The following is a 13350-nucleotide window of genomic DNA, read 5'->3' as shown; positions in this document are numbered from 1 at the left end:
GTGTTACTGATCAGTTGTTTTAGTTTGGAATATTTGATTAGTTATGAAGATAAGTGATATTGTTTGTAGTTGTGTAGGAGATCCGCATGTTCATTAAGATGGTGAATAAGAAGGAAACGTCCTAAGGGATGCATGAGAGAACATGATGTGAGGGGAGGGTGGAAGAGATATAATGGAACTGATGTATCTGTGTCCAAATAAGTTCTGGGAAAGCCGTCTTTTATCACAAAAGCATAAGTATCTTAGTAAGTGCCATATATCACACTAAATGTCATAACTGCAAACAAAAGCAAAACACGAATTTGTTCAAATATACACCTTAAATACCAACAAAAATACAAAATATAGATAAAGCAATAAGCCTTACAGTTGCTTCGCTGGTGTATGTTCTGTTCACAACATACCGAATTGTGGTTCACCTGATTTGGGATAAGGAGAGCAGAACATGCGCTCTGCTCCTGGCACAAACAAGGCAAGCTGGATTCATAGCGGCAGTAGCAGGTTGTAGAGATGGTCAGTGTGTCCTGCATCACTGCTTGGCATGACTGGCTGTGGCCAGCTGGTGACACAGTCTGGTCCTGGCACTTGCCCATTCCTGTCCATACTTTCTGAAATCTGACCAAAGACAGCTGTAAAAGACTGAACTCCTTTGCTTGTGTCTCCTAAACCCCTAAGTGAGTACATCCAAAGGAGACAGCAAATACTGACTGGCTGACCATCAGGGTACATTAATTTGTTTTATCTAGAACGTTCATACTGAGAAAGGGCAATCCCAAGAAACAGCTTCCCCATACGTGGGGCAATTGTTTGGAAGGCCTTTGTGAAACTCCAGACTTGAGGAAATCAACAAAAACTTCCTACTGATTATCAAGTTAAGCTCTCCTTAATAGAATTAAATCTGTGTATGTTCTGATATTTGAATTTAACTGTGGGTCAGGAAAAAATCATCCAGGAAGCCATCAACTGAGAATAAGCAAGAAAGCACGTATTTAACAGGAGCCCAGCTTGTTGTTGTCATGCAAGGAGAAAAACAGCAGCTGACTATTTATTTCCAATGCATGATTTATTTGTTGTAGAGATCTTAGAGGCAATGCATTTAATTGTGACTGCAAACTGAAATGGTTAGTGGAGTGGCTGGGCAGCACCAATGCAACTGTTGAAGACATATACTGTGAAAGCCCACCAGAATACAAGAAGCGCAAAATCAATAGCCTCTCCTCAAAAGAATTTGATTGCATTATTACAGGTAATGTCCTTCAAATTATATACATTTGGTGAAGTCAAAGCTGTATGTTTTTTATTCTAGGGTCCATTTTGCTGGAAGTCTACATGCTGGCTGGAAGTTTCGCTAAAATCACTGTGAATTCTATGCAGGTGCAAGTCTGACACAGGAAGCACTCAGGATTTGGGACTTACATCGCAGTTTCTACTCAGATTTGATATGGAGGCTATGAAGAACCAGGGCACAAAATAGCACTTCTTTTAATTGAGAAAGATTGAAAAGCAGATTACAGTGCTCCTTTATCATCAGGAAAATTGGACTAGTGATTAAATACTGTAATTTGTAATAAGTGTTATCTGTTAAGCAAATGTTCTTTCAGTGTAGTATGGGATGTATCTCTGTAATTTTCATATGTTTTGTGTGCTTTTGCAGAATTTGAAGTTTTTCAGTCCCTGCCATATCAGTCTCTGTCGGTAGATACTTTCTCATACATGAATGATGAACATGTGGTTATTGCACAGCCTTTCACTGGAAAATGCATCTTTCTTGAATGGGACCACGTAGAAGTGATGTTCAGGAATTATGACAACATTACAGGTATGAGCATTGCTCACCAAATAACACTGCAACAGCTGATCCCCCCCCAAAAAGTGATGCTAACCCTGTCTTTTACTTCTCTTTTTATAGGTACTTCAACTGTTGTGTGTAAACCTATAGTTATTGAGAGTCAGCTGTATGTCATTGTCGCACAGCTGTTTGGAGGCTCCCACATATATAAAAGAGATATTTTTGCTAATAAGTTCATAAAAATTCAAGATATTGAAATCCTTAAAATCAGAAAACCCAATGACATTGAAACTTTCAGGATTGCTGAAGACTGGTATTTTGTTGTTGCAGACAGTTCAAAAGCTGGTTTCACCACTGTTTACAAATGGAATGGGAATGGATTTTATTCCCATCAGTCTCTGCATGCCTGGTACAGAGATACTGATGTGGAGTTTCTTGAAATAGCCGGCAAACCACATTTAATTCTGTCAAGTAGTTCCCAAAGACCTGTAATATATCAATGGAACAAAGGAACAAATGAATTTGTTAAGCGTTTTGATATCCAGGATATGGAAGATGCATATGCGGTGAAACATTTCAAAGTGAAAGAGGATGTATACATTTGTTTAACAAGATTTATTGGGGACTCTAAAGTAATGAAATGGGGTGGTTCAGCATTTCTGGATTTACAAAGAATGCCATCCCGAGGGTCAATGGTATTCCAACCGCTTCAGATACGTAATTATCAATATGCCATTCTCGGAAGTGATTATTCTTTCACTCAAGTCTATTATTGGGATGCTGAGAAAGCAAAATTTGTGAAGTTTCAAGAATTAAATATACAGGCACCAAGATCTTTCATACATGTCTCCATCGATAAACGAGATTTTCTCTTTGCTTCCAGTTTTAAGGGAACTACACTGATTTATAAACATGTCAGAGTTGACTTAAGCGCATGACACTCATAAATCTGAGATTACATCAGACTTTCTACCGTAAGTGGACAAAATGAACTAAATGCATGATGACTCTCTTATCTTACTTCCAAATGAATGCCTTTAAAAGTTGAGATTGCTAGAACAAAGTATTACTAGTATCTTCATCTTTAATTGTCAAGTCTAGTGATGTTGGAAGTTGCATTTTTTAACAAAAAGAAATTAAATTAACTGTTCTTTGCATCCACAGTATGTAAATATGTGTGCAACTGCATCTGTTGCTATAAAGAATATTAAGATGTACTTTTCCATTTATTTATTCACCTGTTTGAAACAACTGCCAAATAAAATGTTTACATTTTGTGTCTTTCACATTCCAAATATTATTTTCAGGTGATACTTTTTATTTGTGTATACATTATACACCTACAAGATAAAGTGGAGAAGGTATATTGCCCAATGCTGAGTTGTACTGCATGGAAGGTGCACAGAATATCAGGTGGGTTTTACGTATTATCAGAAGGTTTTGATGCAAATGCAGCATAGAACTTCAGTCCTATTAACAGTCACCTGGACACATCATTGTATTTATGTGAAGCTTCACTGGTTCAAATTGGATTCCACCCAGAAAAGAAAGGATTCCACTCTATAGATCTGGTTGTAGGATGGGGCTTTGTACTGTTTATATTTGGAAGTAGCAGATTGTTGGAAAAAAAATTACAGAGAAATCAACAGAATAAAAGCTGATGTAAAGGTCTTTCTTTCTCCACCTCATACTGAAGCAGCACAGAATGAGTCTCTGGAAAACACTTGGGGTTGTCACTGTGCTGAAAGCTAAAAGCACAGCTTATTTTGCAGGCAGCATCATTTCTGTATCTGAGCTGTGACACATCACTTGCACGAATTCTGTGTATCCTTGTCAAGTCTTTCAATTGTAATCACAATTATTTAATCTTCACTGAATTTCTTCTTTATTCTGAATGAGGGTAGGGAAAATGGAGTCATTTGGTAAGAGGTATGCCTGGAATTTCAGGAGTTTTGAATGTGGCAAAACACACTCCAGTAGTGTAACATCTGCACCCCCAGGGAAACTACCTACGTCTGTTAAGTCACTGAGTCTAAGTTTGGCATGAAAATCCATCACACTCAAAGTTTAAATAGTCTTTTGTTTACACACACCCAGTGCATCACCTGTGAGAAATCAGCACTTGCTGCTGAAGATCATTTGGTGCAGCTCAGGTAGAGAGCACAAATTCAGTTTAGCTACTTTTTCACTTCACTTGAAGTTATTGAGCCTTACGCTACAATGCTATCTTTAAAATATACATTAAAATACCCTGTATGTTTATATTTCTAACATTTCTAGCATTCACAGACATTGACTGGCAAATAAGATTTATCCTATGCATGTTAGCTAGTGACATAAGCTGATGTGGTGAGCCGACAGGCCCCCCATACCTACAAAGACTCCAAAATGGCCATTTCAACCTCACTAGCTTTTCCTTTGCTGATGGTGCTGCTATGAGCACCTGCTAGTGCTGCAGACAGAAAAGATGCATAATATGTAAGAAGCCAATTCTAAACAGCGGGCTTCTATGATAAAGAATAGTTTTTTACATTCAGTGCTATTAGAAAAGAAGAAATCGTATGTGAACAATGCTACTGTAATAAGCTAATTTTTTGTGCCTTTTTATCCATAGCAGCTTACACTCTGGTCAGTATTTGATTTAAAACCACCCACTGCATATAAACTGTGACTAGAAAGATTTAACGTTGCACAGTTATAAGCACCACCAGGATTTTTATTAGCACATAACATTTCCAAAATCCATCCTGATAACGCATCACTGGACAGTTTTCAAGTTTTTAGCTTTCATATGAGCGTGATTTCCAGCCCCAGATCAATCCAGATGATCTCTCTTATTACTTGTGAATGTCATAATGGTGATTGCCAGCTCAGCTTGTCCATCTCTTCTTCAATCTACCTTGCATGGCAAAAGGATGATCGACAGTACACCAGAAAACCACGAAGTGTTCTCTTCTTCATTTTGTCTTTTGTTTTGGTCTTTTCCTGAAGAACCTATTGAGCTATGTGCACTGACTTTCTTCTGATTTCTCCCATTATACTTGCCTACATGCATTCTCTATCCAGTAGTATAAATAATGGCTATATATATCTTTCCCGTTATGGACATATTGTAGACGCCTGGTTGAGATTTAGTGGATTCAGATAGCCCTGCTAATCTGCTGCTGACATTTACTTAGAAACATCGTTTGAATCCTATGCCCAGTATGTTGCCTCACAGTCCTGCTTGAGAACATTGTTTCCTGGAATTATATTTCAGAGACAACCAGATATAAGCCCTATGCAATAGTATTGCTGTAGGTGTTTTCCCAGTTTAACCTTTTCTGAAACTCTATGATGGATTTATGGGAATTCACTGTTATTCCTGAGCTTAAAGGAACAGCTGAAAATCCTGCAGGAGTATGAGCCCTTGGAGTTTTACATTCAAGATACAAGGGAAACTAGCCGTGGAGTTGGACAGGATGATACAGGATTTATCTGAAGTATGCAACTGTGTTATCAGTTTGGATGTTCCTTCACAAAATTTTACCTGTGGTCAAGTGCTAATAATTCAGGAAGCCCTTAATGTCAATGTCGTTTTTGGAAGGTCAATTGATCACTGTAAAATGCTGAATCTAAATCTTTTCTCTTCTGAAAATCACTCTCTACAGGCTGTTTATGTCAGCTGGAGTCTCACAGGGACTACAGCTGGTTTAGTATTGTGCAAGTGTTGCATTTCATTGCACCACAAAAGGAATTGGGGTATTTTTAGAACAGGACTCATGGTAGTTAATCCTTAATGTAGAAGAGCGCAAAGGCTCATTAGGTGGTTCCCTATGCTGTCTCTTCCCAGCTTCAGAGCCTGGACAGTTTAACAGCTCTGAGCATAAGGCCGTACCCCACCCTGGCTCTGTACTCAGAATTCCTTCTGGTATCAGAGGGGGTCCCAAGCCAAAAACTTAAATAGGACTTTTTAGCATATATATCCTTACACTTTTTAAAACACTGTTTTAAAACAAATCCCTTTCTTAGAGCACAGGGTGTTACCTGCGGCTGCCTGGTTGTCTTCTGTGGTTGTAATGGATTTTCACTGTTCTCACTGTTCTGTTTATGACTAACAGAGTATGTCAAGTACTAAAAGTACTACAGAAGACAATATTGAAAGTTGTTAATGGATGCTGCTGATCTTTAATAATGCTAAGTCATATTCATATCCAAGGGACGATTGTTAATGAAATTGTATTGTATTTCTACAACCACTTGACTATAACTTTAAAGGAGCACAAGTATAAAAGAATGTACACTCTTCTGCTCTGAGAGTGATGTCTAAAATACATTCAGAATATCTGATATTACACTGTGCATAGCTTTTTTTTTTTTTTTTTTCTTTTGTCTGTTGTAATGTCCAGGACTTGCAGGTCTCCATTTCTACTTACTTCCCATTAAAAAACACATTATAACATGCACTCTCTCCCCTACATTCACTACAGTGAACAAAGAGAAATAGTGACAAACTGTAGTATTTGGTAATCTCTGCAGCAGCATTTTAATTATAACTGCTCCTGGTTCTTCCATTTCAAGGAAATATTTTCTTTACCATTGAAGACACAATGCATTCCCTCTCGGAGGGGAGGGAACCCCACCGAGACAATCACCCCATTCTTGTGACATGCAGCAAAAGACTTATTGCCCCACATTCGTGACCCCTGCTTGTGGCACAGCCTTTTGCTTTTGGCACCTCTCTGTTGCACGCAGTGAATCCCAGCGGTGGAGACACGACTGGGGAACATGCTAGCACCCACCAAAATGCCAGGGTAGAAATTAATCCAGGTTCGGCAGAAGGAAAAACCCGAACCCTCCCCTGCGGCAGAGCATGCTTTCTTTGTGGTTTGTTAATACATACTTCAAACATGTGCAGCTACTTTTCACATGGCTGCAAGCCCTCTCCTCCCACACTTGCTCTGCAGAGCTGAGCATGGCCATGCAGCTGTGATTCAGACTCCTATTGATCAGGATGGCTAAACAGACTGTTGTGGTCAGGAGCTGACCTATAAAAGTGGAGATCTTGGGGAATTCCATTTCTGAAGACTGAGCTGTGGAGCCAGACCTGCTGCTAATGGGCAGGTTTTCTCCATTAGGTTTTGCTCTGAATTCTGACAGCGGGTGTTGGAGACATGGGCTGTTTATAGTTCACTTAAACAAAGTGCTCAGAGGCCAACCTATGCCACAGGAATTTGCCCAATACAAAGACCACCAGTGCACCATACAGAAGCAGTGTTGTATTTGTGCTCTGAGACTCTGAATTTCTCCAATTAGTCATGCTGGTGTAATACTTCTGTCTTCAAATTTGTTACAGCGGGGAGTAATTTGCCCAAATATGCATATTCCCATTAACATAATTGTTTATTTATTCTTCAAATAAGTTGAAGTGGATAATGATTATCATTATGTTACTGCCCCAGTCTCCCATTCAAGAAATCAAGTTCTGGATTCTCCAAAGTTGCTTTTAACTCAGCCTTGCTTTACGTCTCCTACCAAATTATTTCAATTGGAAGAGGACTTTCTGACCTATTCGCACTTCCTGCTTGAAGGCCTGGATAGCGACAGCAGTCTGTTAGCAAGTTGTCAACCTGCCCAGATGGTGAGCATCCAAGAATGCTGAAAGAGCTGAAGAATAAACAGGCCAGTCTGCTAAGAATACAGTCTCTCATTAAAAGCCATTTATGTGCAAAAGAACTGGAAGTAACAAATATCGTGTCTATTTTTATTAAAAGTTCATGGGATGATCAGCGGAATTTCAGACCAGAAAGATCCATGTTTGTATCTGGTCAAATATCAGGAATGATAATTGGAAAATTGACGTGTAAAATTTCAGGAGAAAGTAGATAACACATGGGACAGGCTGACTAGTGAAGTTCGGGGTCCATAAATGCAAAACACTTTTCGTAGGAAGGAAAGGCTCACAAGCTCTAAAATTAGCAGTTAGGAAAAACAACTTGACATCATTGTGAGCAACTCAGCAAGAAACTGATCCCACCATACAGCTACAGGAAAAAGCAGATCACGCTACATGGACAGAAAAGTAAGGAGAATGCAATGCCATGCTATGGCAAATCAGCACTGTTGCCTTATCTGAGATAATGCATGCAGTACTAATTCACTCCTCTCACAGACGCGCTGCAGAGCTGCTGGGGACTCAGAGAAGTGTGGTGGGACTCACTGAAGCTATGGAACAGGATGACATCTGATTCTGGCAAACCTCAAGCCACAAAAGGAAACAATTTCCCTCAAAAAAACAAAAATGTGACATTTATTGCAGTAGGCTGCTGTTGAGAACAAAACCATGGAATTTAGAAAACAAAGTCCATCAGCTACACAGACCAAGTGTATAAAAATTGTAAATCTCCTTTTTTCACTTGTTAAAATAATTTCTAATTGCTAGGGAAAAGGAGGTCCTTTGCACTCTGCCTGAAGCATCTGGCTGTAGCCATTTTAGACAACAGCATAGCCAAGCAGCTGGATTTTGAGTCTGCTTCAGTGTGGCATTTCCTATTTTCAGTCCTTGAGGCACACATTGCTCAGAAATTGGCTCAACTTTACTGAAATTTGCAAAATAAAATATGGAAAACGTAGATATGCCTGCCAGCAGCATTTACAGTCCTGAGGACAGGAACACTGGGAAAATCTGGGAGATACCAGGAAGGTGTGTTTGGAGGATGGCAACAATGAGAACATTTTGGCAAACTATTTGCAAGTGCTTAAAAATGTAATTGCACAACTTTGGCTGGCTTCAGCCGTGCAAGTCTTGACAAAGGCTCCCTTGGGAAGAACAGAACTCAGTCTGCTTATAAGCTTATAGGAGTGGAAAATAGATCTGCAGAAAAGTATGTTTGGAAGAGCAGGTAACAGCATTGTTCTGTAAGGGAGCAGTTTGTGAGATACAAGAACAGACCACCAGTTATTAAAAAAACAACAACAACAAACAAAACACCAAGGAAATAAACAACACTGGGAGCACTTCAAACAACTGTGACATTTGAAAATCCCGTCCTGCTCTCTTTTCTCCTCCGTATACAGGAGTGCAGTGATTCCTCAATTCCGGACACATCGTAAATGTGTTGCTCAGGAGAAAGAAAGGAAGAAAATGGACTAAGTTGGAACAGAATCAACAGTTTGTGGTCAGGAAATCTGCTTGTTTTTGGAAACCTTAATTGCACCTGTGCGTGTCTAAATTTTCTGGTGTGTAGAACACTACTGAAAAGAGAACATCTTTTCAATGTTTATACATCTGAAGGCTTCCTGGATTACAAACTGCAAACACCACTGAAAAATCCACTGCTTTTAAATAATCCATATGCACTGGCATTGGCCCAATCTCGAACCCTACCTTCAATTTGTCCTTACCATTATTTTAGATGAAAGGAACTCCTTCAAATGAACCTCCTTCAAGGCTGAAACTAAGACAAAGATCTGGTGCAGCAGCAGCTAGGGGAGCTCTGCCTTACTGTGTGGGGATCTGGAATACATCAAACCATAGCTGTAGTACGATAATCATGTTGTGTTAGCTTGAACCGAATAGGAAATGAATGTTTGTTCCAGAATTATAACTTATTTGAGAATTTCAGTAAAGTTATTTTGAGAGCAATGAGATTATCAAAGCATCATGGAATAAGAAAAAAGTAAGCTGATTTCAATTACTTCTCCAAAAATTCTACTGCTGGGTGGTTGTGGCTGTTGCCTGAAAGTATGTATAAATGCAACTAAGTAAAACTGAAAAATAATCAGTTAATTCAATGACTGGAACTGCAGTTTGGCAAGACTGTTACAGATACACTGTGCTACAGTGGTATCAGTGCATACAACCAGAGCTCTCCTGAGCCAGTGAGCTGACAAGTTTCATTGCTCTGAGAGCACCTTTGTATCCTTCCTGTGCCAGCAGCGCGCAGCCCACAGGCTGCCCTGGAAGAAGGGTGCAAGCTGTGTGTGTGCTCTGCAGCAGTGGTTTCCTTGCAATGCAGCCACACATCAGAGGCACTGCTGCCAATGCAAGGACAACACAGCAGGGTCTGAGGTCATGGCTGTTTCATTTCAGAGCATTCACAGTTTCGGTGAGTTTTTAGAGGCAGTAATCGGCTTGTATGCATCATCAAACCCAAGCTTGCATTGTGTCCACTTGCTGGGCAGCCAAGGACAGCTTGCAGAGTTCATCAGACTGCAAAAGCTTGCTCAGCTCATTCCTGAGGGGCTGCCACACTGGCACTGTTAGCAGGATCTGGGCTAGCTGAGGTTACAAGGACATAAAAATAACCATTCTGTGATAGAGCAGGGTTCAGTGCCCTGCCCACTTGGCCGGAGGGGATGCTTACAGCAGAGCATAGGAAACCTAGCACAGTGATATCCCCAGATACCCTCTCAGCCTCCAGCAGGGAAGGGAAAGAAACCAGGCTGCTTGCCTCGCTGAAGCAAGTGTTCTTGTGGATGGCAAAACCCCTTCAATTGAGTACATTCTGTGTGCATGGGAATGACGGGTTATTTTTCAGTAACGGGGAATGCTGTTATGCATTGCAGCTCCTGGAGGTAATGAAGGAGCACTGGTTTTACTTTTCAAAAACACAAAAAAGATCCATCTGACTTTGATGAATGGAAAGGGTTTTAAAACCCTTTGGTGTTGCCAGGTTTTCTGTCTATGATGGCATTTGATGGAGTTCCATTTCAGATCGTTTCCCTTCGAACATTCTGGTACAAGCAAATGGAAAGGAGCAGGCATTGTCCCACCAGGTTAGAACAAGAGGTGAACAGGCTGAATCATATTAGTGTTTTACATGTAAAATATAAATATGTTTTATATGTGAAACATATATTATCCATATACATATATACACATGCTAGAGTCCCAACACAGCAATATTGATCCATCACCTGTGACAACGGTATGTGCAGTGAGTGTAATTTTGTTCTGGGGGAAAGCAGAATCCAAGAAAGAATAACCTTCCAGTAAGGAATATAAGCGAATGCACCGTAATGCATAAGAGATGGAAGCGAAGAAGTTTCCCCCTTCCTGCCCTGCAGAGCAGCCCCGGGCAGATAGCTTACAGAATAGGAAATGTATGATATGTAAGTGCCAAGAAATGCAACTGATTAAATAGTTCTCTCCCTTGCCACAAAGATAAACTGCACATTCAGTCATTCCTAGCAGTGAAAAAATCAGTTCAGGTGACAGTGAAAAAATATAATTGAACTAATTATCTTCTCCTAACAGCCACAAATGCCATTATAGAACAAAATAGTGGCAATTTAAGCAATTTCCATTTTCCCCCACTGTTCCTTGTGAGCTCCCAACACCCAATGGCTCAGATCAGCTTCTGCTGTTTGATTTCTGCACAGCACTGCTTGCCAGAAAAGAATTCTCTGGAAAATCACCACAAATTTCAAGTTACATAATCCAGTTCTGGGTACCCTTTCTTTTCTCTCCAAGAAGGAAGAAAACATTTCACTTTTTTTTTTCTGCTACAAATTCTCTATCTGAGTAATTTAAGAAGATCGTGTATTTAATGATTACACTTCTATTCAAGCGTGTTGCAGAACGATAACTGATACCTGCTGCCTACTCCTGCTTTCTCTATCTATAGTTCAAAGAATATCTGCCCTTCCCTCTTCCAAGACCTTTGGCTTTGATAGTTTATATAATAACCTCTGCTGTAAGTGAGTGGCAACGTGCACTAAATGATGGGACAAACTCCGAGGCAATTCCCAATAAACTCCCCCAAGAAAGACCAAAAAAGAAAAAAAAAAAAAGTCATAAAAATTGCCAAACATGATTTTTTCCAAAAGATTCAGAAATTGGGATGGAGTTGGGAAATAATTTTAAATGAGAAAGATGTTGGGTGCTGACAGAGTCAACATGTTAAATTTAGTTATTTCCAAACTAAAGCATTCATTTCAGAAATGTCAAACTGTCTGTTGGTGCTGTTTTCTGTAGCAAAGCTTTTAACTCTCTATCCAGAACAACAAATACAAAATAAAAAGTAAACAAGGGAGAATAGAAAAATTGTGTATAAAAACATTTTAGTAGCTTCTAAATTAAAGGAAGCATTTGATGTTGGGCCTGGCAACAAGTTTTAAGTTGATCACAAAGAAGCTGCTTGTTTCTCTCCAGTAGATTTATGATTTTTGAAGTGAAAGTTTAAGTAGTCTCCAGACCATTTCTTTGAAACTAAAAGCTTCATTGCTAACCCAGCGCTAACTTCAAATGCCATGTTTTGTCTACATTTAGTTCTATCAAAAACTCTGTTCCTGCTGTACTAAAGACAGTGGTGCTCCCACTCCTCTCTCTCCACAATCACTCCCTATTTTTAGACAACTTTCTCAGTTCAGATAGTCCTTTCCAAACACCGGAGAAGCACCTACCCAGGGGAATGCACACACAAACACCAGCACAATCTCTTCTTCTCTTCCATACATCAAATGCCATCACTATCTTTTTGTTTGTTTGTTTGTTTGTTTTCAGGATTCCTCATTTTTTTTTGCTTATTTTCTTTTAGTTCACCAGGCATTTCTGTATGAACTCAATGACTTTACTCTCTGTGAGTAAAGAGTCATCTGAAGGGAACACAGCTTTATTTCGTTTTATAGCTAGTCTCGTAGCATTTTGCATTCCTAGCAATATCACTTCACATCCCAAAGTCCAGTAAGGGAAAGGGAAGGTGCCAAGGTTGCAAGATCTGTACTGCTGAAATGGACCCAGTAAGCAACTGAAAAATGAATGAGAGTTATGGTGTTACACTGAATCTACCTTCTAGTACAGAAGAAGCCATGTACACTTTCCTGGAAAATTTTTATATGTAGGATGGATTAGATACCTTCAACCAAACAAATTAAGCAGCATGCCAGAATAACACCACCCACATTTCTTTTGCCAGAAAGGAGATTTTTCCAAATTCAGACTTTCACATCGTTGCTTTGCCAAATTTATGTTCAAAATATACAGGTTTTAACAAAGAAGTAGAACTGATAGCCTTGACAGTGTATGTTGCAACAAACACTGCTAGTTCTTAGCAAATACAAATTGTGTTCAGTACCTTCCCTGTGTCACAGTCTAAGTATGATTCAGTTTTTACTTGTCTTCAAGTGTGCTAATTAAGTCCCTGACCAACTGAATTTCAACCACACCAATTTGTCAGTGGATAGGGTGTCTATCACAGTAACATTATTTTTGCTTTAAAGAGGGATTATCAAGACTCCAGAGGCCACACACAGCCCTGGAGAAAGCTGATTCTGTCTCTCTGAAATATTATAAACAAGGTTCATTAGCAAAATCCACTTACACATTGCCAGAGTCCTGAAAAGTCAGGCAACATCAAATCCAACTTCCTGATAGTTTTGGTTTGAAAGGATTTGGGGGATATATTTAACCTCCTCTATACAGAATCATAGAATGGTTGATGTTAGAAGGGCACTCTGGAGGTCATCTGGTCCAACCCCACGCAGGGCCCTCCAGAGCCAATGGCCCAGGACTTTGTCCAGACAGCTTTTAAACAGCTCCAAGGATGGAGACTCCACCACCTCCCCAGGCAACCTATGCT

General features: G+C 39.7%; 1 protein-coding gene across 20 annotated transcripts in view; it reads left to right on the top strand.

Annotated features, from left to right (window-relative positions):
- The window catches only part of LGI1 (leucine rich glioma inactivated 1), a 31711-nt gene extending 28627 nt beyond the window's left edge, over positions 1–3084 (top strand). For all 20 annotated transcript variants that reach the window (XM_046942921.1, XM_046942922.1, XM_046942918.1 and 17 more), the window contains 3 exons: positions 1077–1246; positions 1655–1819; positions 1910–3084. In XM_046942921.1, the coding sequence (XP_046798877.1) occupies positions 1077–1246; positions 1655–1819; positions 1910–2727 (1153 nt within the window). In that variant the 3' untranslated portion in view covers positions 2728–3084. The remainder of the gene's footprint in view (positions 1–1076; positions 1247–1654; positions 1820–1909) is intronic.
- Positions 3085–13350: the final 10266 nt, after the last annotated feature.

Source organism: Gallus gallus, chromosome 6 (assembly GCF_016699485.2).
Source record: "Gallus gallus isolate bGalGal1 chromosome 6, bGalGal1.mat.broiler.GRCg7b, whole genome shotgun sequence".
Classification (NCBI taxonomy): domain Eukaryota; kingdom Metazoa; phylum Chordata; class Aves; order Galliformes; family Phasianidae; genus Gallus; species Gallus gallus.
The sequence above is the reverse complement of the archived record's forward strand: the minus strand, read 5'-3'. Positions and strand labels throughout refer to the sequence as shown.